The sequence below is a fragment of the Oncorhynchus tshawytscha genome, linkage group LG11 (assembly GCF_018296145.1).
Source record: "Oncorhynchus tshawytscha isolate Ot180627B linkage group LG11, Otsh_v2.0, whole genome shotgun sequence".
NCBI classification, from domain to species: domain Eukaryota; kingdom Metazoa; phylum Chordata; class Actinopteri; order Salmoniformes; family Salmonidae; genus Oncorhynchus; species Oncorhynchus tshawytscha.
In genome coordinates this window covers 12,039,428-12,067,341 of record NC_056439.1, presented here as the reverse complement: position 1 = coordinate 12,067,341, position 27,914 = coordinate 12,039,428, and the positions used below count along the sequence as shown (strand labels likewise).

Here is a 27,914-nt window from a genome sequence, read left to right as displayed (position 1 = left end):
TTGAGGCCTATTGAAAGTTTATTTACAGTTTGACTAATTTCCATGACGAGTGGTAGAATTAAACAGATTAGACAACTCTAGATCGTACAAATGGGGTAAATAACTTTTTCCATCGTCAGTTGAACATAAACAAGTATGCCATACTACAGAAGATAGGATGATTCAGAGGAAGAACCACAAGGCCAATGTGCATTTTATGAAATGGAGATAAACATGCATCATTAGATCATTATTAAAAATGAATAAAAACAAAATAGTGTAATATTTGGCAAGTATCTTTCAACTATGCTAATGTGGAATACAAAAACATTTCATTCTAAAATGGACCAATATGCACAAAGGTCTATATGGTTCTTCACTGCGAGGATTCAATTAGGCAACATGAATTATAGCTTCCAACTATCTTATTTCGTGACCTTTGGAAGCAAAAAAAAGCAAAGACAGCGGGTGTTCAAAACCTGCTAATATACAAACACTTTAAAAAAAAGTCAGTGACAGCATCCACAGTGCTTCCAAAATCTCAATCTAAGGAATTTAACCAGAAATGTATTTCATCCACTCAGGCACACGATCCAACTAAAAGGCAGCCAAGTCGCATTGGAACGTAGATCCAGGTATCAGGCCCAAAGGACCGCTTCAGCACCACAGTTAGCGTTGTAAGTTAAGAGAATAAAAAATTAAAGATGCAGATTGTGCACGTTTCCGGAGGGGCCTGGGGTTAGAGGTTGGTGTGAGGTGAGGGGGTCTTATGAGGTCTGGCACTGGACCCCACCAGCAGACGGGTAGTCATCCTCCACCATGTAGTGGTATTGACTGCGTCTTACTCTGGCCGGGTCGCAGTCTTCCAGGTCGGCGTAGATGTAGAGGTCGTCGTCCATACTCTCGGGCTGCTCCGCCTCACTCTTGGCAGGAAGGTAGTGCTCTAGCTCCTTCAGCTTGTGCTTGGGGAGGAAGTTGGCTGTGGGGAATACCACCTTTGGAAAAAACAAAACAAAAAAGGAAAATGGTTTTAATTTCTACACCATAATTTCATGACATTTAAATAAAAAGTTAAGAACCAACAAACATTCACAAAGCAACGCAAAACACGGCACGGCACGAGTTACACAGGTTACAAAGTGCAGACTTTATAGTATCAATTACATAATAAAAATAAAAGTGCTACGACAAAATGGCCACTGGCCAGTAGTATTCCAGTGGTTTATTAAAACAACAATACTGTCTGTGGCAGTTTAAAACTGAGGGAGTGAATTAATATATATCTCCCCGAATTTGGTCCCTTGGCTCATCTCTGCAAGTCCTCAATGGGCTCGGGAGAAGCGAAGGTCGAGTCATGCGTCCTCCGAAACATGTCCCGCCTGGCCGCCTACTTCTTATCACACTGCTCGCTTGATCCGAATGTCATCCACACCAATGTGTCGGAGGAAACACCATTCGACTGACGACCGAGCGGAGTCAGATCGCAGGCGCCCGTCACAAGGAGTGGCTAGAGCACGATGAGCCAAGGAAAGCCCACCGGCCAAACCCTCCCCTACCCTGGACGGCGCTGGGCCAATTGTGCGCCATCCTGTGGGTGTCACAGCTTAATTAGGACGCCATTTCAATAAGATAACCCAATATAAACTCAGCAAAAAAAAGATACGTCCAAAGAACGTCAAAGATAATTCGTAAAAATCCAAATAACTTCACAGATCTTCAAGGGTTTAAACACTGTTTCCCATGCTTGTTCAATGAACCATAAACAATTCATGAAGACACAGCTTACAGACGGTAGGCAATTAAAGGTCACAGTTATGAAAACTTAGGACACTAAAAGAGGCCTTTCTCCTGACTCTGAAAAACACCAAAAGAAAGATGCCCAGGGTCCCTGCTCATCTGCGTGAAAGTGGCTTAGACATGCTGCAAGGAGGCATGAGGACTGCAGATGTGGCCAGGGCAATAAATTACAATGTCCTTACTGTGAGATGCCTAATATAGCGCTACAGGGAGACAGGACAGACAGCTGATCGTCCTTGCATGGGCAGACCACGTGTAACAACACTTGCACAGGATCGGTACATCTGAACATCACACCTGCGGGACAGGTACAGGATGGCAACAACAACTGCCCGAGTTACACCAGGAACGCACAATCCCTCCATCACTGCTCAGACTGTCCGCAATAGGCTGAGAGAGGCTGGACAGAGGGCATGTAGGCATGTTGCAAGGCAAGTCCTCACCGGCAACAACGTCGCCTATGGGCACAAACCCACCGTCGCTTGACCAGACAGGACTGGCAAAAAGTGCTCCTCACTGACGAGTCGCGGTTTTGTCTCACCAGGGGTGATGGTCGGATTTGCATTTATAGTCGAACGAATGAGCGTCACACCAAGGCCTGTACTCTGGAGCAGGATCGATTTGGAGGTGGAGGGTCCGTCATGGTCTGGGGCGGTGTGTCACAGCATCATCGGACTGAGTTTGTTGTCATTGCAGGCAATCTCAACTCTGTGCGTTACAAGGAAGACATCCTCCTGCCTCATGTGGTACCCTTCCTGCAGGCTCATCCTGACATGACCCTCCAGCATGACAATGCCACCAGCCATACTGCTCGTTCTGTGCGTGACAGAAATGTCAGTGTTCTGCCATGGCCAGTTTAGAGCCCGGATCTCAATCCCATTGAGCACCTCTGGGACCTGTTGGATCGAAGGGTGAGGGCTAGTGCCATTCCCCCCAGAAATGTCTGGGAACTATCAGGTGCCTTGGTGGAAGAGTTGGGTAACATTTCAAAGCAAGAACTGGCTTATCTGGTGCAGTCCATGAGGAGGAGATTTAATGCAGCTGGTGGCCACACCAGATACTGACTGTTACTTTTGATTTTGACCCCCCGTTTGTTCAGGGACACATTATTCAATTTCTGTTAGTCACATGTCTGTGGAAATTGTTCAGTTTATGTCTCAGTTGTTGAAACTTGTTATGTTCATACAAATATTTACACATGTTAAGTTTGCTGAAAATAAACGCAGTTGACAGTGAGAGGACGTTTCTTTTTTTGCTGAGTTTATATACACACACTGGTGAGGATGATGAGCATGCGGATGAGCTTCCCTGAGACAGTTTCTGACAGTTTGTGCAGAAATTCTTCCGTTGTGCAAACCCAGTTTCATCAGCTGTCCGGGTGGCTGGTCTCAGACAATCCCGCATGTGAAGGTCCTGGGCTGGAGTGGTTACACCTGCGGTTGTGAGGGCCAGTTGGAAGTACTGCCACATTCTCTAATATGACTTTGGATGTGGCTTATGGTAGAGAAATTAACATTAAATTCTCTGGCAACAGCTTTGGTGGACATTCCTGCAGTCACCATGCCAATTGCACGCTCCCTCAAAACTTGAGACATCTGTGGCATTGTGTGGTGACAACTGCATATTTTAGTGGGCTTATATTGTCCCCAGCACATGGTGCACCTGTGTAAAGATCATGCTTCTTGATATGCCACACTTGTCAGGTGGATAGATTATCATTGCAAAGGAGAAATGTTCACTAACAGGAATGTAAACAAATTTTGCACAAAATTTGTGAGAAACAAGCTTTGTGTGTATGGAACATTTCTGGGAACTTTTATTTCAGCTCATGAAACATGGGACCAACACTTTACATGTTATGTTTATATTTTGTTCAGAATAAATACTAAATAGTTCAACATCTACAGTATCAAGTCCTGAATGGTGTGTGTGTTTTACCGAAAAGAGGATAATGAGGCGTCCCTTTTCAAACGGCCGGCGGTGTATGGGCATCCCCTCATTCAAGACACACTTCTTATCGCCAGGTTTGATCAATTCCCCTGCAAAGGTAAAAATTAGATTTTTTTTTATTTTAGAAACTATCAACTGGTGAGGTCACAATACCAACATTTTACTAAACCGAATAGTATAGCGATACCATTGGGAACATTTTTGAGTGGCCTAGCATCCTGTTCGCCCCCCCGGACACTTGTTCCCATTTTCTAAACATTATGTGCTACCCAAAAACCATGTCACTGATATTCACACTTCTAATCAATACAACACATAAGGAATGAACTTCACACTGTTCACTGCATAATAGAATGCTGCGTAGAATGTCTGATTATCTCATATTTGCAAAGGCTTTACATCTAATCTGGCTGGAGCGATGGGAGGAAGGAATATACTGTACATGCATAATGATGTGCATGTTAAATAAAATCTAATATTATGCAGTAATATTATGCTGTTCAAGAAATAGTTTTTTAAAAATGTACTAAATAAAACAGAAAATAAATAAACAATAAAATGACATATCAATAACGAGGCTATATACAGAGTCAATGTGCAGAGGTACAGGTTAGTCACGGTAGTTTGTACATGTGGGTAGGGGTAAAGTGCCTATGCATAGATAATAAACAGAGAGTAGCAGTAGTGTAAAAACATGGGGTGGCCAATGTAAATGATCCAGGTTAATTGTTTAATTGTTCAGCAATCTTATAGTTTGGGGGTATAAACTGTTAAGCCTTTTGGACCTAGACTTGGTGCTCCGGTACAGCTTGCCATGCGGTAGCAGAGAACAGTCCGACTTGGGTAACTGGAGTCTTTGGGCATTACTCTGACCCCACCTCGTATATAGGTACTGGATGGCAGGAAGCTTGTCCCCAGTGATGTATTGGTCTGTACGCACTACCCTCTGTAGCGCCTTACGGACGCCGAGCAGTTGCCATACCAGGCGGGGATGAAACTGGTCATGGCGCAAGCTGTAGAACTTTGAGGACCTGGCGACTCATGGCAAATCTTTTCAGTCCCCTGAGGGGGAAAAGGCCCTCTTCACGACTGTCTTGGTGAGTTTGGACCATGATAGTATGTTGGTGATGTGAACACCAAGGAACTTGAAACCCTCAACCCACTCCACTCCAGCCCTGTCGAATTTAAAGAGGGGCCTGTTCGGCCCTCCTTTTCCTGAAGTCCATGATCATCTCCTTTGTCTTGCTCACATTGATGGATATGTTGGCCTACCACTGTTGTGTCGTCAGCAAACTTAATGGTGTTGGATGCTTGGCCATGCAGTCGTGGGTGAACAGGGAGTACAGGAGGGGACTAAGCATACACACGAGGGGCCCCCGTGTTGAGGATCAGTGCGGCAGATGTGTTTTTGCCTACCCTTACCACTTGGGGGCGACCCATCAGGAAGTCCAGGATCCAGTTGCAGAGGGAGGTGTTTAGTCCCAGGGTCCTTAGCTTTGAGGGCACTATTGTGTTGAACGCTGAGCTGTAGTCAATGAACAGCATTCTCACATAGGTGTTCCTTTCGTCCGGGTGGGAAAGGGCAGTGTGGAGTGATTGTGTCATCTGTGGATCTGTTGGAGCGTTATGTAAATTGTATTGGGTCTAGGGTTTCAAGGATGATGGTGTTGATGTGAGCCATGACCAGCCTTTCAAAGCACTTCATGGCTACTGACGTGAGTGCTACGGGGCAGTAGTCATTTAGGCAGGTTCTTTACATTCTTGTGCACAGGGTCTATAGTGGTCTCCTTGAAACATGTGGATATTACAGACTCGATCAGGGAGAGGTTGAAAATGTCAGTAAAGAGGGTTATACCATGGCCTCATACCTTTTAAAGGGTTAATAAATGGTGTTTTGATAAACTGTAAGCTCTCCTCTTCAGGAGACCTCTGTGTGTGTGTGTGTGTGTTAAAACCTGTTTTGAGTTTTGTGCCCTTCAGACACTATCAGAAGACAGAAACCGTCTACAGTACGTTCATACTCCTCCTATCTGGGCCCCACCTGGCTATCTGAGGTTCTGAGAATAGGACTGGTTTTCTGAGAACACAAGGCTACCGCAGGCCTGATGAAAACAGCCACCTGTCGGAAGATGCTTGGACTCGTTCACCTTGTTATGACTCTATACTTGTGATGAAAGGTCAAGTTTCGGCAAACCCACTTCTGAGCTTTTAATTGTGGATGTCAGGGGAAGGTTAGATTTATTCAAATGTTGTTGCCAGGGAAACTCACGCAAAGAGGACAGAGAGGCTATATGAGTTACAGGATGTCTTAGACATTTTGCAGAACCTGGGGAGGAGAGCTATTTTGTACTGTACTCTGTTCCAACTTCTGCCTACAATTGTATTACTAAATGAGTATTTTAATACTTAAATAAAGAGTCTGTTTCCTTTCCATTACTAATGTATGTTTGATAATTATTTTGACCTGATCATTTGTTGAAGAAATTGACCAACACTAGTTGGTCAGCGCATGCTCAGAGTACACGCCCTGGTAATCCATCTGGCCACGCGGCCTTGTGAATGTTGACCTGGTTAAAGGTCTTGTTCATATCCGTTACGGAGAGGGTGATCACACAGTCATCCGGAACAACTTGTGCTCTCATGTATGCTTCAGTGTTGCTTGCCTCGAAGCGAGCATAAAAAGGCATTTAGTTCATCTGATAGGCTTGCATCATTGGGCAGCTCATGGCTGGGTTTCCCTTTGTAGTCCGTAATAGTATGCAAGCCCTGCCACATCCAAAGAGCGTCAGAGCCGGTGTAGTAGGATTCAATCTTAGTCCTGCATTGACGCTTTGCCTGTTTGATGGTTCGTCTGAGGGCGTATCGGGATTTCTTATAAGCGTCCGCCTTGAAAGCGGCAGCGCTTTCCATGGCTTCTGTTTCAGATATGTACAGTCTGATGTGGTAGCACAAAAAGGGGCTCTGAGGACACCTCCTTCGCTGGATCAGCACACACCGTCACCGCCTCTTGAGTGGGGGCCGGATAGGTGGCCTAAGGAGATGCCTTGCATTTGGGCACCGCCCCCAGAAGGGGGAGAGAGCGGGCCATCGATGGAACGAGGAAGAGCTAGACTAGCAGTATAATTTGAATGGGTTAAACTGATGCAAGGGTTGGGGATAGAGGATGCATCTGTCATTAGTAATGTTTCACAGTAACATGTCAAACGAACCCTTTACAGAAATAGCTCGCCACAAGGTTAGAATATGACTCGGCGCTAAAGCCGACCTGGACCCGAAAAGAGTATAAGGAGAGTGCCTTCCTTAAGAGGGCATGATAGTGCTACTTGACTTATCACCGACAGACAGCTCATGATACTTCAACTATCATCAACCTAAAAAGGTAATATCTGACTTTCATACTCTAGAACATTTGTATCTCTTGACTTCTGATTTCTGAACGAGACATACTGAGACAACTACTCTCCACACTCCCCGTGCTGAATAAATCCACCTCCTAACCGAAGTGGATGAATAGCAACAGTGGTGTTATAATTTTTTTTTGTCTCGAACCGTTCTCTTCACTAATCAGTAAATCATAGTACAAACTTCTAGTAGGAGAAACAGATACTAAGTGATTGGATAAGCCTCTGGAGAAATTGTGAGTGGAAGAACATACTCTTTGGGGACCAACCAGGTCAACCTGCGCTAAGGTAATGAACCGCTTGTTGTAATACATATATAAAGGCATTAATAGTAGTTAGTGTTTTGATGATTGTTGATGTTATAAATTAAGGACAAAGAAGAAACTGTAATAACGTGTAGAACTGTGTGACTTGCAAACATTGAATAAAAAGTAGAAACTAGACCCAAAACCCTAGGGGAGAGAACGCCTCTGACACTGCCGTTCTAGGGGAACAAGTCTAGTTTCTACACAAAAGACAATTTAAAGGATTGGACAGCCAACTCATTTATATTGTAAAAAGCAAAGTTACTCTATATTAATATTCAAGCAGTATTAACCGACGTGTAGGAATTAAATCGTAAATTGTTCGTCTAGATACTAGAGTGATTGGGAACCCTATAGAGCAACGGCGAGTTGAAGAGCCTACTCTATAAAGGGTAAATAGGCATTAAATCGTCAATCGTTTGTCTAGATACAAAAGAGTCTTTGGGAAACCTATAGAGCAATGGCGAGTTGAAGAGTCTACTCTTTGAGAACTAAAGATGCCTGGTAAAGGTACCACAGGGAAGAGGTACTCTAAGTCTGATTGATATTATCTAAGATCCCGAAACACGCCTAACGGCACCACATAAGGCTAATCTCCGAATAAAAGTGCAGGATACATAACCAGGCCAGTCCGGCGGGCATAAGAACTTGAGTGAGACGACTTGTATCACTCTCGACAGGGGGTACCTTAACGGTCCTATAGCAATATCCCCTACCGTGACAAGCGTGGCCAAAAGTTTTGAGAATGACACAAATATTAATTTTCACAAAGTCTGCTGCTTCAGTGTCTTTAGATATTTTTGTCAGATGTTACTATGGAACACTGAAGTATTTTTAATTTTATTTCACCTTTATTTAACATGGTAGGCTAGTTGAGAACAAGTTCTCATTTGCAACTGCGACCTGGCCAAGATAAAGCAAAGCAGTGTGACAGACAACAACACAGAGTTACACATGGAGTAAACAATAAACAAGCCAATAACACAAACAAGTCAATGACACAGTAGAGAAAATAAAGTCTATATACAGTGTGTGCAAAAGGCATGAGGAGGTAGGCTATAAATAGGCCATAGGAGCAAATAATGACAATTTAGCAGATTAACACTGGAGTGATAAATGAGCAGATGATGATGTGCAAGTAGAGATACTGGTGTGAAAAGTAAATAAAATAAAAACAGTATGGGGTGAGGTAGGTAGATTGGGTGGGCTATTTACAGATGGACTATATACAGTTGCAGTGATCGGTTAGCTGCTCAGATAGTTGATGTTTAAAGTTGGTGAGGGAAATAAAAGTCTAATAAAAGTCAAAAAAAGATTTTTGCAATTCGTTCCAGTCACTGGCAGCAGAGAACTGGAAGGAAAGGTGGCAAAATGAGGTGTTGGCTTTGGGGATGATCAGTGAGATATACCTGCTGGAATGTGTGCTACGGGTGTGTGTTGTTATCGTGACCAGTGAACTGAGATAAGACGGAGCTTTACCTAGCATAGACCCATAGATGACCTGGAGCCAGTGGGTCTGGTGACGAATATGTAGCGAGGGCCAGCCGACTAGAGCATACAGGTCGCAGTGGTGGGTGGTATAAGGTTATTTGGTAACAAAACGGATGTCAGTGTGATAGACTGCATCCAGTTTGCTGAGTAGAGTGTTGGAAGCTATTTTGTAGATGACGTCGCCAAAGTCTAGGATCGGTAGAATAGTCAGTTTTACTAGGGTAAGTTTGGCGGCGTGAGTGAAGGAGGCTTTGTTGCGAAATAGAAAGCCGATTCTAGATCCGATTTTGGATTAGAGATGTTTAATATGAGTCTGGAAGGAGAGTTTACAGTCTAGCCAGACACCTAGGTATTTATTCCACATTATTATCCACATATTCTAGGTCGGAACCGTCCAAGGTGGTGATGCTAGTCGGGTGGGCGGGTGCGGGCAGCGAATGGTTGAAAAGCATGCATTTGGTTTTACTAGCGTTAAAGGGCAGTTGGAGGCCACGGAAGGAGTGTTGTATGGCATTGAAGCTCGTTTGGAGGTTAGTTAGCACAGTGTCCAAGGAAGGGCCAGAAGTATATAGAATGGTGTCATCTGCGTAGAGGTGGATCAGGGAATCGCCCGCAGCAAGAGCGACATGATTGATATATACAGAGAAAAGAGTCGGCCTGAGAATTGAACCCTGTGGCACCCCCATAGAGACTGCCAAAGGACCGGACAACATGCCCTCCGATTTGACACACTGAACTCTGTCTGCAAAGTAGTTGGTGAACCAGGCGAGGCAGTCATCAGAAAAACCAAGGCTATTGAGTCTGCCGATAAGAATACGGTGATTGACAGAGTCGAAAGCCTTGGCCAGGACGATGAAGATGGCTGCACAGTACTGTCTTTTCTCGATGGCGTTTATGATATCATTTAGTACCTTGAGCGTGGCTGAGGTCCACACGTAACCGTCTCGGAAGCCAGATTGCACAGCGGAGAAGGTACGGTGGGATTTGAAATGGTCAGTGATCTGTTTATTAACTTGGCTTTCGAAGACTTTAGATAGGCAGGGCAGGATGGATATAGGTATGTAGCAGTTTGGGTCTAGGGTGTCACCCCTTTGAAGAGGGGGATGACCGCGGCAGCTTTCCAATCTTTAGGGATCTCGGACGATACGAAAGAGAGGTTGAACAGGCTGGTAATAGGGGTTGCAATAATAGCGGCGGATAGTTTTAGAAAGAGAGGGTCCAGATTGTCTAGCCCAGCTGATTTGTACTGATCCAGGTTTTGCAGCTCTTTCAGAACATCTGCTGTCTGGATATGAGTGAAGGAGAATCTGGGGAGGCTTGGGCGAGTAGCTGCGGGGGGGAGCTGTTGGCCGGGGTTTGAGTAGCCAGGAGGAAGGCATGGCCAGCCGTTGAGAAATGCTTATTGAAATTTTCGATTATCATGGATTTATCAGTGGTGACCGTGTTACCTAGCCTCAGTCCAGTGGGCAGTTGGGAGGTGGTGCTCTTGTTCTCAATGGACTTTACAGTGTCCCAAAACTTTTTGGAGTTAGAGCTACAGGATGCAAATTTCTGCTTGAAAAAGCTACCCTTTGCTTTCCTGACTGACTGTGTGTATTGGTTCCTGACTTCCCTGAACAGTTGCATATCGTGGGGACTGTTCGATGCTATGGCAGGCCGCCACAGGATGTTTTTGTGCTGGTCATGGGCAGTCAGGTCTGGAGTGAACCAAGGGCTATATCTGTTCTTAGTTCTGCATTTCTTTTTTGAACGGGGCATGCTTATCTAAGATGGTGAGGAAATTACTTTTAAAGAATGACCAGGCATCCTCAACTGACGGGATGAGGTCAATATCCTTCCAGGATACCCGGGCCAGGTCGATTAGAAAGGCCTACCCGCAGAAGTGTTTTTGGGAGCGGTTGACAGTGATGAGGGGTGGTCGTTTGACAGCGGACCAATAGCGGATACAGGCAATGAGGCAGTGATTGCTGAGATCCTGATTGAAAACAGCAGAGGTCTATTCCTTGATGATTTGTGTGAGATAGAGGGCATCTAGCTTAGATTGTAGGACTGCCGGGGTGTTAAGCATATCCCAGTTTAGGTCACCTAACAGAACGAACTCTGAAGCTAGATGGGGTGGCGATCAATTCACAAATGGTGTCCAGGGCACAGCTGGGAGCGGGGGTCGATAGCCGACGGCAACAGTGAGAGACTTATTTCTGGAGAGGTACATTTTTAAATTAGAAGTTCAAACTGTTTGGGTATAGACTTGGAAAGTATGACAGAACTTTGCAGGCTCTCTCTGCAGTAGATTGCAACTCCTCCCCTTTTGGCAGTTCTAACTTGACGGAAAATGTTGAAGCTGGGTATGGAAATCTCAGAATTGTTGTTGGCCTTCCTAAGCCAGGAATCAGACACGGCAAGGACATCAGGGTTGGCGGAGTGTGCTAAAGCAGTGAGTAAAACAAGCTTAGGGAGGAGGCTTCTGATGTTGACATGCATGAAACCAAGGCTTTTTCGATCACAGAAGTCAACAAATGAGGGTGCCTGGGGACACGCTGGGTCTGGGTTTACCTCCACATCGCCCGAGTAACAGAGGAGGAGTAGGATGAGGGTACAGCTAAAGGCTATCAAAACTGGTCGCCTAGAGCGTTGGGGACAAGGAATAAAAGGAGCAGATTTCTGGGCGTGGTAGAATATATTCAGGGCATAATGTGCAGACATGGGTATGGTGGGGTGCGGGTACAGCGGGGGTAAGCCCAGGCACTGAGTGATGATAAGAGAGGTTGTATCTCTGGATAAACTGGTTATAATGGGTGAGGTCAACGCATGTGTGGGAGGTGGGACAAAGGAGGTATCAAAGGTATAATGAGTGGAACTGGGGGCTCCATTGTAAACTAAAACAATGATAACTAACCTAAACAACAGTATACAAGGCATATTGACATATGAGAGACATACAGCGAGGCATAAAGTAATCACAGGTGTTGATTTGGAGAGCTAGCTAAGACAACAACAGCTAATCAGCCAAAACAACAACAGGTAAAATGGCGATGAATGGGCAGGGGGTCGGTTAACTACACACAGAGCCTGAGTTCGCCGCTGGGGCCGGCAGATAAAAAAATAAAATAAAATAAAAGTAAATATATATATATAAACAGAATGGAGTACTGTGAATAATGGACAGTCCAGCATGCATCAGCTATGTAGCCAAGTGATCAGAGGGTCCAGGGGGCAGCAATAGATGGAACAGTGAGGCCGCGGAGTAGTCGTTACTACGCTAGCACGCGGGTGACGCAGCATTTAAAGTTAGTAGCCCGGGGCTAGCAGAGGTGTCTGCTCCAACGGAGGCTGGTTGAAGGCACAGCAGATGGAGTATTCGTCGGCAGACCTGTCATGGTGGTGCGGCGGGGCGCTGTGTCGACTAACGATCCAAGCCAGGTGGCAAAAGAGGTATTGTAGTAATTTAGTTCTGTCCGGGAGATGCGCCTGGCTCATGGCTAACTGGTGCTAGCTTCCGCTCGGTAGCAGGGGTGATCCGGTGCCACGGTCCAGAGCTTACGGCAAGGATCCGGTGGAGTAGTGTGTTCTAGCCGTGTTTGGGTGGAGCCCGGGTGAACAACTGAGTAGGCCGGGAGGTGGGCCTCAGGGATAGCTTCGGTACTGGGTAACTCGGTGGGTGCTAGCTAGCTGTGAAGATCAGGAGAATAGTCCAGGAATTACGTCAGGAATCCGGCATTATAGTGGAGAGACAGTCCGATACTGGTTGGCTGGCGAGTATTATCCAGGCTAAATATATATATATATATATATTTTTTAAAGGGCTGGTACTTGTGCAGAAGGTAAAGGCCGCTAGCAGTGGCTAACAATGACTAAATAGCTTGTAGCTAATTAGCTGGTTAGCTTCTGATGGCTGTGGTTCCTGCTATAAGGTCTAAAAATGACATAATAGCGGTTCTGTATCACATTGGGTGAGGCAGGTTACTGGAAGGTATAAATGAACTAAAATGGAGAAGAGATTGAAAATAAAATTGAAATATATATCAAAAAATATATAAAAGTACACGAGAGGACGAACAAAACACGTCTGCACTGCTACGCCATCTTATAATTACAAGCATTTTTTAAGATGCCAAAGGCTTTTATTGACAATTACATGAAGTTGATGCAAAGAGTCAATATTTGCAGTGTTGACCCTTCTTTTTCAAGACCTCTGCAATCCGCCCTGGCATGCTGTCAATTAACTTCTGGGCCACATCCTGACTGATGGCAGCCCATTCTTGCATAATCAATGCTTGGAGTTTGTCAGAATTTGTGAGTTTTTGTTTGTCCACCCGCTTCTTGAGGAATGACCACAAGTTCTCAATGGTATTAACTTCTTGGATATAGGGGGCGCTCTTTTAATTTATGGATAAAAAAAGTGCCCGTTTTAAGCGCAATCTTTTGTCATGAAAAGATGCTCGACTATGCATATAATTGGCAGCTTTGGAAAGAAAACACTCTAAGGTTTCCAAAACTGCAAAGATATTATCTGTGAGTGCCACAGAACTCATGCTACAGGCGAAACCAAGATGAAACTTCAACCAGGAAATGGGCAGAATTTTTGAAGCTCTGTTTCCCATTGTCTCCTTATATGGCTGTGAATGCGCCGGGAATGAGCCTGCCCTTTCTATCGTTTCTCCAAGGTGTCTGCAGCATTGTGACGTATTTGTAGGCATATCATTGGAAGATTGGCCATAAGAGACTACATTTACCAGGGGTCCGCCCGGTGTCCTTTGTCTAAATTGGTGCGTAATCTACAAGCTGCACGCAGTCATCCAGTGATTGAGAGGAGAGAGGAGGCTTTCAACGAACGACATATCATGAAGAGATATGTGAAAAACACCTTGAGGATTGATTCTAAACAATGTTTACCATGTTTCAGTCAATATTATGGAGTTAATTTGGAAAAAAGTTCGGCGTTTTGAAGACTGAATTTTCGTTTTTTTTTGGTAGCCAAACGTGACGCACCAAACGGAGCAATTTCTCCTAAACAAATAATCTTTCAGGAAAAACTGAGCATTTGCTATCTAACTGAGAGTCTCCTCATTGAAAGCATCTGAAGTTCTTCAAAGGTAATGATTTTATTTGAATGATTTTCTGGTTTTTGTGAAAATGTTGCCTGCTGATGCTAATGCTAAATGCTACGCTAGCTGCGCTAGCTGTTACACAAATGCTTGTTTTGCTATGGTTGAGAAGCATATTTTGAAAATCTAAGATGACAGTGTTGTTAACAAAAGGCTAAGCTTGAGAGCTAGCATATTAATTTCATTTCATTTGCGATTTTCATGAATAGTTAACGTTGTGTTATGCTAATGAGCTGCGGGGATAATTACACTCCTGGATACAGGTTTTTTTCGTAGCTAAACGTGACGCACAAAACGGAGCGATTTCTCCTAAACAAATAATCTTTCAGGAAAAACTGAGCATTTGCTATCTAACTGTGAGTCTCCTCATTGAAAACATCTGAAGTTCTTCAAAAGGTAAATGATTTTATTTGAATGATTTTCTGGTTTTTGTGAAAATGTTGCCTGCTGATGCTAACGCTAAATGCTATGCTAAATGCTACGCTAGCTGTGCTAGCTGTTACACAAATGCTTGTTTTGCTATGGTTGAGAAGCATATTTTGAAAATCTGAGATGACAGTGTTAACAAAAGGCTAAGCTTGAGAGCTAGCATATTAATTTCATTTCATTTGCGATTTTCATGAATAGTTAACGTTGCGTTATGGCAATGAGCTTGAGGCTGTATTCACGATCCCGGATCTGGGATGGCCCGACGCAAGAAGTTAAGGTCTGGGGAGTTTCCTGGCCATGGACCCAAAATATCGATGTTTTGTTCCCCAAGCCACTTAGTTATCACTTTTGCCTTAGGGCAAGGTGCGCCATCATGCTGGAAAAGGCATTGTTCATCACCAAACTGTTCCTGAATGGTTGGGAATAGTTGCTCTCGGAGGATGTGTTGGTACCATTCTTTATTCATGGCTGTGTTGCAAAATTGTGAGTGAGCCCACTCCCTTGGCTGAGAAGCAACCCCACACATGAATGGTCTCAGGATGCTTTACTGTTGGCATGACACAGGACTGATGGTAGCGCTCACCTCGTCTTCTCCGGACAAACTTTTTTCCGGATGCCCCAAACCATCGGAAAGGGGATTCATCAGAGAAAATGACTTTACCCCAGTCCTCAGCAGTCCAAACCCTGTACCTTTTGCAGAATATCAGTCTGTCCCTGTTTTTCCTCAAGAGAAGTGGCTTCTTTGCTGCACTCACACCTGCCTGCTGCCATCCCTGAGCAAGCTCTGTACTGGTAGTGCCCCGATCCCGCAGCTGAATCAACTTTAGGAGACAGTCCTGGCATTTGCTGGACTTTCATGGGCGCCCTGAAGCCTTCTTCACAACAATTTAACCCCTCTCCTTGAAGTTCTTGATGATCTGATAAATGGTTGATTTAGGTGCAATCTTACTGGCAGCAATATCCTTGCCTGTGAAGCCCTTTTTGTGCAAAGCAATGATGACAGCACGTGTTTCCGTGCAGGTAACCATGGTTGACAGAGGAAGAACAATGATTCCAAGCACCAACCTCCTTTTGAAGCTTCCAGTCTGTTATTCGAACTCAATCAGCATGACAGAGTGATCTCCAGCATTGTCCTCGTCAACACTCACACCTGTGTTAATGAGAGAATCACTGACATGATGTCAGCTGGTCCTTTTGTGGCAGGGCTGAAATGCAGTGGAATTTTTTGGGGGGATTCAGTTCATTTTCATGGCAATTAATTGCAATTCATCTGATCACTCTTCATAACATTCTGGAGTATATGCAAATTGCCATCATACAAACTGAGGCAGCAGACTTTGTGAAAATTTATATTTGTGTCATTCTCAAAACTTTTGCCGACGACTGTACATACGGTCACTGTGGGGACGACATCATCAATGCACTTATTGATGAAGCCGGTGACTGAGGTGGTATACTCCTCAATGCCTTTGGATGAATCACGGAACTGTACTGCAGTCTGTGCTAGCAAAACATTCCTGTAAGAGTAGCATTCACATCATCGGACCACTTCCGTATTGAGCGAGTCACTGGTAGTTCCTGCTTTAGTTTTCGCTTGTAAGCAGGAATCAGGAGGATCGAATTATGGTCAGATTTGCCAAATGGAGGCCGAAGGAGAGCTTTGTATGCATCTCTGTGTGTGGAGTAAAGGTGCACGTTTCCTTCTGGTTGCATATGAAATGCTGGTAGAAATGAGGTAAAACGGATTTAAGTTTGCCTGCAATAAAGTCCCCGGCCACTAGGAGGGCAGCTTCTGGATGAACATTTTCCTGTTTTCTTATGGCCTTATATACAGCATTGGTTTGTGGCTACGGATAATATAGATGAGAACTCTTGGTAGATAGTGTGGTCTACAGCTTATCATGAGGTACTCTACTTAAGGCGAGCAATACCTTGAGAATTCTTTAATATGAGACATCGCGCACCTGCTGTTGTTGACAAATAGACACACACCCCGCCCCCTCGTCTTACCAGATGCCGATGCACGGAAAATCCAGCCAGCTCTATATTACCGTGTTGTCGTCCAGCCTCGATATTGCAGTTAATGTCCCGCTGGTAGGACAGTCTCAACCGTAGATCCTCAAGTTTTTTTTCCCCAATGATGTTGCACGTCAGCCAATAGAACCGATGGTAATAGGGATTTACTCACTCGCCTACGAATCCTAACAAGGCATCCCAACCTTCTCCCTCTGTATCTACACCTTTTCTTCACGAAAATGACTGGGATTTGGGCCTGGACTCCGGAGAGCAGTATATCCTTCACATCAGCATCATTAAATAAAAACAACTTTGTCAGGTACAAGGTGAGTAATCGCCATTCTGATGTCCAGAAGCTCTTTTCGGTCATGAGAGACGGTAGCAGAAACTTTGTGAAAAATAAGTTAAACAATGCGGGGGGAAAAAAATAGCACAGTTGGTTAGAGGCCCGTAAAATGTCAGCCATCCCCTCCGGTGCCATTATAATGTCATTGTGGCAGTAAGGGGAAAACACTGCATGAAACCTTTACTCTTCAGTTAACACTCTCCCTCCCTCCATTTCCCTCTCTCTCCCCCCCAAACACTTACGCACAGCGCTCCCAACTTTAAAAACATTAGGCACCAAACATAATTTAAGATGTAAAGTCCCCAGTTTAGGGGACCTGTGTGGTTCTGGTACCGGTTCCGACCAACATTTTCATTTAAATTAATCTGTGGACACCATAGATCGAAATGGCTTGCATTGAGTGTTCTTAAGGACACAGGAAGGAGTATGTCTCTTGCCTGTGTGAAGCAGGATGTGAAATCTGACATCACTTGAAGCTGGGATGTCCCTCCTACCATTTCATTCGCTCTTCAGACTGTCCATCAACTCCTGGCTGAACTCTGTCACAGCCACTAACAACATTAAACACTAACACCATATGCCTGAAATCCTTACATCGTAACACAGGAGAGAGTGGTTTCATCGCTGTAGCATATTCAGAGAGATTTATAGTCAGTAATCAAAAATACTTCAGATTTGAAACAAAAAACACTCATAGACAAGATTAATATGAGATGAAAGGCGAGTTCAGGAAGCTAGAGCTCTGGGAGATGTTCACAGCGATGGGGGCAGACATTTTGATCAAGAGAGACCTTTAGAAAATATGCACACTAACACTAAATATACAAATACGTATTTTACAGTTGTAAGGAAGGAGAAATCTTATAGTTGGTCGTTTTATGAATTGAATATACTATATTTAGAAAAGATTTAAGTAATTTCAAGCCTTATTCATAGAGTTGTCGAAATATTTCATATTTTCATACTTTTATCATTTGTACTGTACTTGAGCTTGTGTTCTCAAGTGACTACACCTAAGCAATTTATAGCAATTTTCTACCTGAAAGGTTAGATTTGAACCTTTTTTTGGAGTTTGCAGCATTATTAGTTATTGTTTATGACCCTTTCATGATAAATAATTACTTTTGGGGATTCCATTTATCTACATTTGAGGTTAATGAGCACCAGAAATATATAATTTTTTTATTTATAGCGCAGCTTACATTAGGCCTATATGAATCCTACCTTTGAAGCACATCTCATGAGTAGCAGAGTATTTTCCTTTCTTCCTACACCTAGGGAATTTGCCTAGACTTACTGTAAAGCGAGCAGGTTGTTAGCTAGCTAGGTAACTTGACAGAACGTTGTTTGTTATCAAACCAATAATTAACGACCCAGGATTAGTTTGAAACATCCCACAACACGGTTGTGAAATTCTACCCAAATGCATGACCGCAAACTTGCTATTGCATAGTATACTTAGACTGGCCTGTGCTCTTGATTATACCAGGCAATAAAATGCTCCAATGTATCAACTTTGCTCGCTCTGCTCCAATGTAACAGAAGAGTCATCAGGGTCTGTGTCCCCGCTCGCCATTAAATTATATATATTTTTTAACTGATGGAGGAATAGAGATACGCAGGAAGAGTGGACAGAGACAAGCAGGTGATGTTGGTATAAGTATCATGACGTTTTGGTAACGTTATATTACGACGGTACCGGTATAACGTGCAATACGATCAACAAAAAAATAAAATGCATATTTATAAAAAATAATTGCCCAGTTTCTGTTAAGTGAAATAATCTAGGAAGTGTACCTGGGTGGCAGGTGATGAGGAGGCTTCGGTTGTCCAGAGTTTGAACAGGCTTCTGGAAACCACACAGGGCCTCCACCAGCTGCAGCTCCATCGTCATGGTCAGATTTTCCCCTTGCCTGGAGAATAGAGCACAGTCAATAGGGCTGCGATCGATTGCATTTCAATTCAGGGAGTGAAATTCAAGAACTGGTTGGCCCTCAATGGGAATTTTTTTGTTGTTGTTGTTGAATTGGCCAAATTTTCATTTTGCTACATGCCTGGATGCATAGACCTTTTTTCCCAGTACACGACACACTGACGTCACACAGATGCGTGCGACTCTTGGAGCATTAAGAAAGCAATCGCCATCTGTGCCCATTCAACAGCCTAGATTTATGTTTGTATTACTGCTAAAAAAAAAATATTTTTGGGGTTCAAATACGCTTACAATGATGTTTGAATCCTTGCTTGAACAGTTGCTAAGATTATATTTGGTTGTGATTTTTGCTAAATAACTTTGATCCACAGTTGTTAGCTAGAATGCCAACCCTCATTGATATAGGCTGAAGCAAAAGCTAGCCAGAGAGCCATTTTACTGGTTGACGTGTTTAAGTAAATCCTATTATAATCCAAAAGTAGTGTGAAATGCACTCATAAGCAACATGTAAATAGAGGCTTTTTTGCTGGCATTCTATAAGAACTCCCCCTTGTTCTGCCACCAACTTCCGCGCATCGCCCTCATGCGGCAATGTTTGCAAACACAGAAAGAGTTCTATAGGCTAGTGCAGAATACAGACCAATACAATACTGAAGAATATAAAAAGTATTGAGTAGAACAATGGAACTGCCAAATTTGTGCACAAACACATTTGTTGGTCCAATTAGACAATGTGATATAGACATAGGGTTGAGGCTGGTAGTGAATAAGGACTAGCATGAGAGGTTTCATCTTTTACCTGGTGAAGACAGGATGGACTCTCTGATCCAGGACAATAATGATGTCACCAGGCTCTAATTCTGGCTCCTGATCTCCCTCCCCATGGAAAACTAGCTTCTGTCCATCCTTCATACCTGCAACAAAAATGTAGGATTTATTTAACTCAACTGGCCCATATTTAACTGCATTAAGAGAAGACGGATCAGAATTATCTGGTAAACGCCGTTGACACGCAACCATGCCTTGAAACATTTAGGGCACTTCCACATATCCCTAGATGATTTGGATCCTGGAGCGTTTGGTAACCAGATCCACGCTATAAAGCAGATGTGGAAGTGCTAACCAAACCTGGCCCTGTAATGCAGTAGTGCTTGTCGCATGAAACTTAGTTACAGAAATTATATCCGGAATCTGTACATTTCCATTATTGTGAAATTGCTTTGACAATAATGGAAATGTACAGATTCCGGATAGTTGAATTCTCAAAAATGCTCCAGGGTACCAAATTCATATGTGAAAAAGTCCTGACTGTTGCCTTGGACACCCAGCGCCATAGAGCCAAAGAGTAGGGGGACGACCAACCACAACAGAATTCACAGTACACACTACAGTTTGCTTCAGTATAGGGATGTCACTATGGCTGTCCATTGGATAAATTCACAAAAGGTTTTAGTATCACAACTCAAGGATACACTAAGTGAACTTGCTGAATGAGCCTTCTTAAAAGGGCAATTCCACCCCTTTTGATTATTTCCAGCACAATACCAGTGTCTACATGTGAAAACGGCACATTTCTACATTTTGTAGAAAAAAAAGTTAGTTCTACCGATGACATCAAAAGTTAACATTGATTTTCAAACAGGTTCGTGGGGAGCAAGAAAATACCATCCTTCTGGCTAGAAACTTGTTGCAGGTTTTAAATTAACGTTTGAATTACCTTTAATCAAACCCTGCAATGTTATAGAAACATTTATTTTTACTTTTTAACTACAGATCATAAACACCATTTTCACATACAGGTAACTACCAAAATAAAAGAAAACGCAAACATAGTGTCTTAATAGGATGTTGGGCCACCCGAGCCGCCAGAACAGTTTCAATGTACCTTGGCCTAGCTTCTACAAGTGACTGGAACTCTATTGGAGGGATAGAGTTCCAGACCATTCTTTCATAAGATATTCCATAATTTGTTGATGGTGGTGGCAACGCCGTCTCAAGCACCGCTCCAGAATCTCCAATAAGTGTTCAATTGGATTGAGATCTGGTGACTGACACTTTAAACCCATCTTTTAAAAATCACAGATCTTTGCTAGCCATGGTAGGCAAAATAATGTGCAACTGAGCATTTTTATACATGACCCTAAGCATGATGGGATGCTTTAATTGTCTAACTCAGGAACCACACCCTGTGGAAGCACCTGCTTACAATACACTTTGAATCCCTCATTTACTCAAGTGTTTCCTTTATTTTGGCAGTTACCTGTATGTAGACTGATATGGTGCTGGAGAAATATGAAAAGGGAGGTTGAAAAGTGACCCCTTTAAGCTGTGTGTGAACATACAGTGCATTCGGAAAGTATTCAGAACCCTTGACCTTTTCCACATTTTGTTACATTACAGTCTTATTCTAACATGAATTAAATAGTTTTTTCCCCCCCAACACACAATTCCCCAAAGCAAAAACAGTTTACATTTTTGGGAATGTATATAAAAAAATAGAAATATCACATTTACATAACTATTCAGACCCTTTACACAGTACTTTGTTGAAGCACCTTTAGCAGTGATTACAGACAAGTCTTTTTGGTTATGACGCTACAAGCTTGGCACATCTGCATTTGGAGAGTTTCTCCCATTCTTCTATGCAGATCCTCAAGATCTTTCATGTTGAATGGGGAACATAGCATTACCGAGGAGCAGCTTCCATCTGGCCTCTCTACCATAAAGGCCTGATTGGCAGTGCTGCAGAAAGGGTTGTCCTTCCAGGAAGGTTCTCCCATCGCCACAGAGAAACTCTGGAGCTCTGTCAGAGTGACCATGGGGTTCTTGGACACCTCCCTGACCATGGGAGGTCTCCCCCAATTGCTCAGTTTTGCCTGGCGGCCAGCTCTAGGAAGAGTCTTGGTAGTTCCAAACTTCTTCCATTTAAGAATGATGGAGGCCTCTGTGTCCTTGGGGACTGCAGTATCTGGGATCTACATCTGTTTATATTAGTTACTGTGCTGTTACTAAGCAGTAATGCATTACGGCAGTGTTACGTTACTACATCTAATAGGAAATGCACATGCGCACTGGAATGCCGCGAACTGTAGAGCACGAGGGGTTTTTGACTAAACTAAAAACTAACTGTACTCCCGTCTCCTGCCTGGTCATTTCTCCACAACACAAATATTACAGGGACCTTCAATGCTGCAGACATTTTTTGGCACCCTTCCCCAGATCTGTGCCTCGACACAATCCTGTCTCGGAGCTCTGCAGACAATTCCTTCGACCACATGGTTTGGTTTTGTCTGACATGCACTGTCAACTGTGGGACCTTATAGACAGGTGTGTGCCTTTCCAAATCATGTCTAATCAATTGAATTTACCACAGATGGACTCCAATCAAGTTGCATCCACCCAAACTGTCAACGGTGGGAAGTCAACATGGACCTGCATCCCCTTTCGACACCTCAAGGCTGTTCTGAGAGCAAAAGGGGTACAACTCAATATTAGGAAGGTGTACCTAATGTTTTGTACACAAGTTGATATGTAGCCAGCAATTTGTCAATTGACTGCCATTCTACACTATAGGGTCAAACTGAGCTGTACGGGGCTGGCCTGGTTAAGGATCCGCCACAGATCCTGGAAACGTTTTTGGAAAGGACAATGTGAAAAGGAAATATGTGAGCCAGCACACAGTATGTTTTCGTTGGCCCTGTATGGTGTAAATCAGGCACTGATATGTCACTCCCTATGTCATCTTATCACAATGCTCTTCATTCCTGGTCCTAGAAGACTGCAGTGTGTTGCATGCCTTTGTCTCTGCCCAGGGCTAGAAATACTGATCCAACTAATAATCAAGATTTTGACTTCATGAATTCGGTGTATTAGCCATGTAGCTCTCCAGGACCAGAAGTGAAGAAAATGTAAGTTGTATCACATAATAGACATCCAAAACTCTGGTTAAATGGACAAACATCTAAAACCTCCTACATCCTCAAAATGGAGTAAGAAAATCTTCACAATTTTACCTGGAAAATTGGCAGTCACTCTGCTAGCATTCCCATCCACAGGTAGCTTGGTCTGTCAACTAACGGTGTCAACAGGGCCCAGGGCCATGGTGCATCCCGTGTCAACATGCTTAACCCCCCCCATTGCTAAACAAAAAATATATTGAAATAAGTATATGTAAATTGTAAGCTGTGGAAAGGCTTCTCTTGATGGACAACAACGACTCAACCGCCTCACCTTTATCAATGTGGACCTCCAGGATCTTCTTCTGCCGCAGGATCTTGCGTCCACTGCAGGCCTTGCAGCGGTCCTTGTGGCTGATGCGCTGGCCTTGGCAGCCCCCACACACGGTGGACACCTGCTGCACCATGCCCGGGCCCAGCTGGTGGAGGCGCACCTGCATGCCCGTGCCCCGACAGGACATGCACATCTCCACCGCGCCCTTCCTTCCCCCGCGTCCTACCCCAAAATACAGCCATGTCAGTCCATATCACCCCGGTTGTTTGCAGCAATAACTCTATTAATACATCACCTTTTACTATGCATGCATGTATATTTTTAATGTATGCATTTTATAATCAGAGCAACAAAAACAATGGAACCAAACAATACAGTTTGGGCATCGTATGACGATGATCTTGGAAATGTTTTATCCTAGCAGAGGCATTTACCTCCCTCTAACAGTCAATTGTTTATAATGTGATCTTGTAAAAACCTTAAATCACTACAACAAAGTAGAATGACATCCAATCCATGCACGATCACACAGGGCTATTGAACCCGATGACTTTAGGGTCCCTACACTGGTCATTTTCATCCTTTTAATAAGGGACTGATCAAGACCTAGGTTAACCAACAATGTAACATGTGTAGTAATGTAGCACCTTCACATCGCTCACAAATAACATTCTTCTGGACAGCAAGTTTCCTCGTGGCGCCATTGAAGAGGTCTTCCAAAGAGACAGTGAGCTGATGAACAACATTCTTTCCTAGGTTTGGAGAGCACATTGGGGCAAAACATTAGCTTTAGAGATGTTAAGAAGAACCACAGAAAACCAAAGGCCAGAATTTGAAGTCTGACGTCTGTGGAAGGTAATATTTGTCTCTGTACTATTCTGTACTATTTTGTTTTACCTCTCCTCTCCCGGTGCATTCGGCCACCTCCTCCAAAGAACATGTCAAAGATGTCCATGGGGGATCCAAAACCCCCGCCACTGCCCCCTCCTTTTATGGCTTTCTCCCCACCCCGGTCGTACACCTCTCTCTTCTGGGAGTCCGATAGCACTTCATATGCCTGAGAGATCTGCTTAAACTGGGAAGAAAAAACTGAATTATCAATTCTCAGAGCACAAACTACTAATAGAAATCTCAACTAGTACTCAAAAATATTAATGTCTCAGAACTGTAGAAACAATGTATGTATTTTCCATTGTCATCTCTTAAATTAACCTTGCACAACTGGTATCAGTGTGCTGGATTAGCATATAGCTGCCTCCCTGAACTTGCCTCTGACTGGGCTTGAACCAGGGTCCTCTACCTTGCCAACACCCGCTCGAGAATGTGCAAACCATTTGAGCTATGCAAAATTTACCAATTGGATAGCCCCGTCTGCGACATTTCAAGCTAGCTGTGGAGTGAGTTTACTGTAAGTTCTTAATACCGCTACACTGGCATGCATAACTTTTCTCCACTCAACCACTGGTAATAAATCAGAACCTATTCACAGAAGCAGTCTCACATTGTTTATAACATACACAGCTCAGAAAAGTTAAAGGTGGTACGGAAAAATTTACTCTGTGACTATGGTGGATGCAAAGTGGTTTTCTGAATACATCCACTCACTTTCTCCCCCTCCGTAGGGTTCTTGTCAGGGTGGTACTTCAAGGCCAGCTTACGATAAGCCTTTTTCAGCTCATCTGGAGTGGCATTGGGCTTAACACCCAACATATCATAAAAGCCAGTTTCCTTCACCATTGTTGTTTGTTACAGACTGCAGAGGGGGAAAAAATGCTGTTCACACAAGTGTCCGTTTCTCTTCCTGTATGACATATAGTGCTGAGCCATGTACTTTTTGAGGTCGGTTCAGTTATGGCTCGATTACAAAGAAATAACGTTTTCGACAGAAAAAAAAAATGGGGGGGTCTTACGCAGTCTTATGAAATCACTATTTAGTAGTTCAAATACTTTTACGACTGCTGAATACCAACTATCAATCTCTTTCCCTTTCGATCGTGCGTTATTGTCTCTTCTCTCCGTCTCTTACCGGACAAGTAGGCGCGCAATTGGTTAATTACCACCTGTTCTGTTCTAAACTATGTAGAATATTGGCCTGTTGGAAACATTGCACAGTTTGGGCTTGATCTGATCAAGAAAAACTGCAGATTGCACTCTCACAGAAAAACAAACAAAATGGAAATCAAATAATTGAACCGAACTTAGACAATTAGTTGCTTAAAAAAAACCATTTTGGTTAATCGCTCAGAACTAATGACATTATTTGCATTTGAAACCACTTCTTGGTATGACGACTTCCTACCCCACCACAGCAATTTGACAATAGAAATCTCCAATCAGATAGCATTAGAAACCAAAGTTGGTGAATAGCAACATGTATTTCAACATGAGGGGTTAGCTCTTAACATCTGATCTAACCAATACCACAAGAGTTTCTGAACGCAGAAGCGCATCATGGTGAGACTTCTGAGAACGCTTGTGAAACAGGTCAGAGGGGTGTCCTACAAAGCAAGCTAGATCTACTCAGGGTTTTCTAAAGCTAACCAGCTTCGGTTAGCTTCACATTCCACCTTCATCCGTCCTACAAAAGTATTTATTGCTCGTCCACCAACCACTAACTCTAGCAAGCTTGTAAGTGCACATGGCTAGTCAAAACACTGAACTCTTCATTGAGACTATGCTGAAAAAATCCATGGGCAAGACCATGCCACATTCATTTGTGCCGAAATCAAAATGGGAAAAATGATCTTGCAAATTTGGCAGGCTATGGTGAAAAATAGAAGTGTTGTCTTTATTTTTTTTCTTACGCTTTTCAAAGCACAAGTATATTCCCCCCTCTCCTATCGATCAAATAATTGTATTGTCAAACAAACATATTACTGTGTGTGAAGTTTAAAATGCATTCTGTCTTTGCTAAATGTGCAATGTGATTTTAACATTACTCTTTTTTTAACACAAACATTTGATTTCTCCCTAAGGTTTTCAGCCGTCAGCTTCGCCCAGGACTGGTTCATGTGAACTACAATCCTGACGCCGTGTTTGAACATCAATAATCATCCCTTGGGAAACGGCTTTCAAAACATATGGCTTTCATCAGCAAGAAATAATCTTTAAATAAAGAGATACACTTACTGTAGCAGTTATGCACAGATCCATACAGCTAACAGGAGTGTTAGGAGCCTAACACTGCTCCTTAAATAAAGGATCTTAAATGTTCTGTTTAAAGGGCGAATTGGCTCTTTCAGCCAAATGTGCCATTTAAACGTGAATCGATTCTCAATTGCGGTATGGTTCTAGAAATATAAATAGCTTTACTTTCATATTAAGAAAATAATTTCACAAATGCTAAAAACAATTACTGTACACTTTTAACACAATTACAGAGGACAGTATTTTCAGTGACACATTTGGGGCCCCGAGAGGCACATCGGTCTAAGGCACTGCATGAGGCGTCACTACGGTCCTTGGTTCGAATCCAGGCCGTATCACACCCAGCCGTGATTGGGAGCCCCATAGGGCGGCGCACAATTGGCCCAGCGTCGTCCGGGTTTGGCCGTCAGTGTAAATAAGATGTTGTTCTTAACTGACTTGCCTAGTTAAATTAAAGGTTAAATAAATAAAGTTTTTTTTAAATGTGGTGTTTGTCTTCAGTTTACTCACAGGTAACACGTTAGGTGTTCAGAGACGAAGATAGCTAAGTAATTAGAACAGGTAGTCCACTGACTTGTGTCCGTAATTAGAACAGGTAGTCCACTGACTTGTGTCCGTAAACGAAAGCACTATTATTTCTCTCTGATATCAAATACAAAATCCTCATGCTTCCAAAACCGTACCGCAAGCGATGCGTGTTAATGTTCAGAAAGGGCATTGGGGCTTAACAAAACATCCCTGTACAGAAGACGCATTCTTCCAATTACTCTTGTATGTGTATTGGAACTGTCATAATCAAGGGCTAGTAGTAATGGAATGGAACTGTGTCGTGATCAAGGGCTAGGAGGTGATCTCTTGTATTGGAGAAGCAGTTTCTGCCAATCTTCATACTGTAACGTTACTGTCTTTCCCAATAATCTAGAAACGCTAGCTAGCGTCGAGCGTTAGCTACATTAACGTTAGCTAACGCTGGCAAGCTACATTATTTGACAAACGCTTAAAGGACAAGAGACCAATCTAGCTAGTTTCCGGTATCCAATATAACATTAAGCTAGCTAGGTAACTTACCTAGGTTTGATAGCTAGCTAGGCTAACGTTAGCTGGCTAGCAATCCCAGACCTAGCTGAGAGTGATAGTAGTAGCTTAGCTAGTAGTTTGTTACCAATTAGGAACACTACTTTTTTTTGCAGAAAGAAAACACCATTATATTGCGATTAGCTACCTGTTACAATAGACGTCTGTAGAGAGAAATTATTATTATTATTTTTACTTAGACCCCCCCCCTCTCGTCCTGGCGATGAACTTCCAGAACCTTCGACTTGCACCGCCTACTTTGATGCTGCTTTCAAGACAACTCGGGAAAAAACGAGGTCAAACCATGATGTCGGTAATCTTCAGGGCGGAAAGTCGGAGCTATAGAAAGATGCCCTAGTTTCCGACTTGGGATTCCGAAGTTGATGGCCGTTCAAAACTATTTTTTCCAGGCGGAGCTCGTTTTTTTTCTCCAGAGTTCCCAGTTGCCTGTAACCCACTAAAGTCGGAGATTTCCCAGTTCAGAGTTCCCAGTTCTTTTGATTTCCAAGGGAAGCCAGGCCTCACAAAAAAATTGACCAAGGATTTTTAATTAAAAAAAAAAAAAATTGTGTTTCATAATTTTCCTTAAATTCACAAGAGGCTGAATGTATATCACCAGAAAAAGCATCCGAGCGGGTGAAACAGAGACCCGCTGTCTCTATGTGTAGGCCATCTATCTGATGCTGGCTGGACCAAAAGAGTAATAGGCTG

At 43.3% G+C, this 27,914-nt stretch overlaps 1 protein-coding gene across 5 annotated transcripts; it reads right to left on the bottom strand.

The window, feature by feature from the left end:
• Positions 1-27,538, bottom strand: LOC112234414 (dnaJ homolog subfamily A member 1). 5 transcript variants are annotated; one of them, XM_024402518.2, is made up of 9 exons: positions 27,400-27,538; positions 24,588-24,735; positions 23,880-24,057; positions 23,630-23,734; positions 22,983-23,204; positions 19,552-19,666; positions 18,617-18,732; positions 3,715-3,815; positions 1-974 (listed from the first exon to the last, which is right to left on the bottom strand). In XM_024402518.2, the coding sequence occupies exons 2-9, from the start codon at positions 24,717-24,719 to the stop codon at positions 747-749; spliced, it is 1,197 nt and encodes a 398-aa protein (XP_024258286.1). In that variant the 5' UTR covers positions 24,720-24,735; positions 27,400-27,538; the 3' UTR covers positions 1-746. The 5 variants fall into 5 exon arrangements, with proteins under 5 accessions (XP_024258286.1, XP_024258285.1, XP_024258289.1 ...); XM_024402517.2 differs by having other exon boundaries at positions 27,352-27,488; XM_024402521.2 differs by lacking the exon at positions 27,400-27,538 and adding an exon at positions 27,198-27,343.
• Positions 27,539-27,914: the final 376 nt, after the last annotated feature.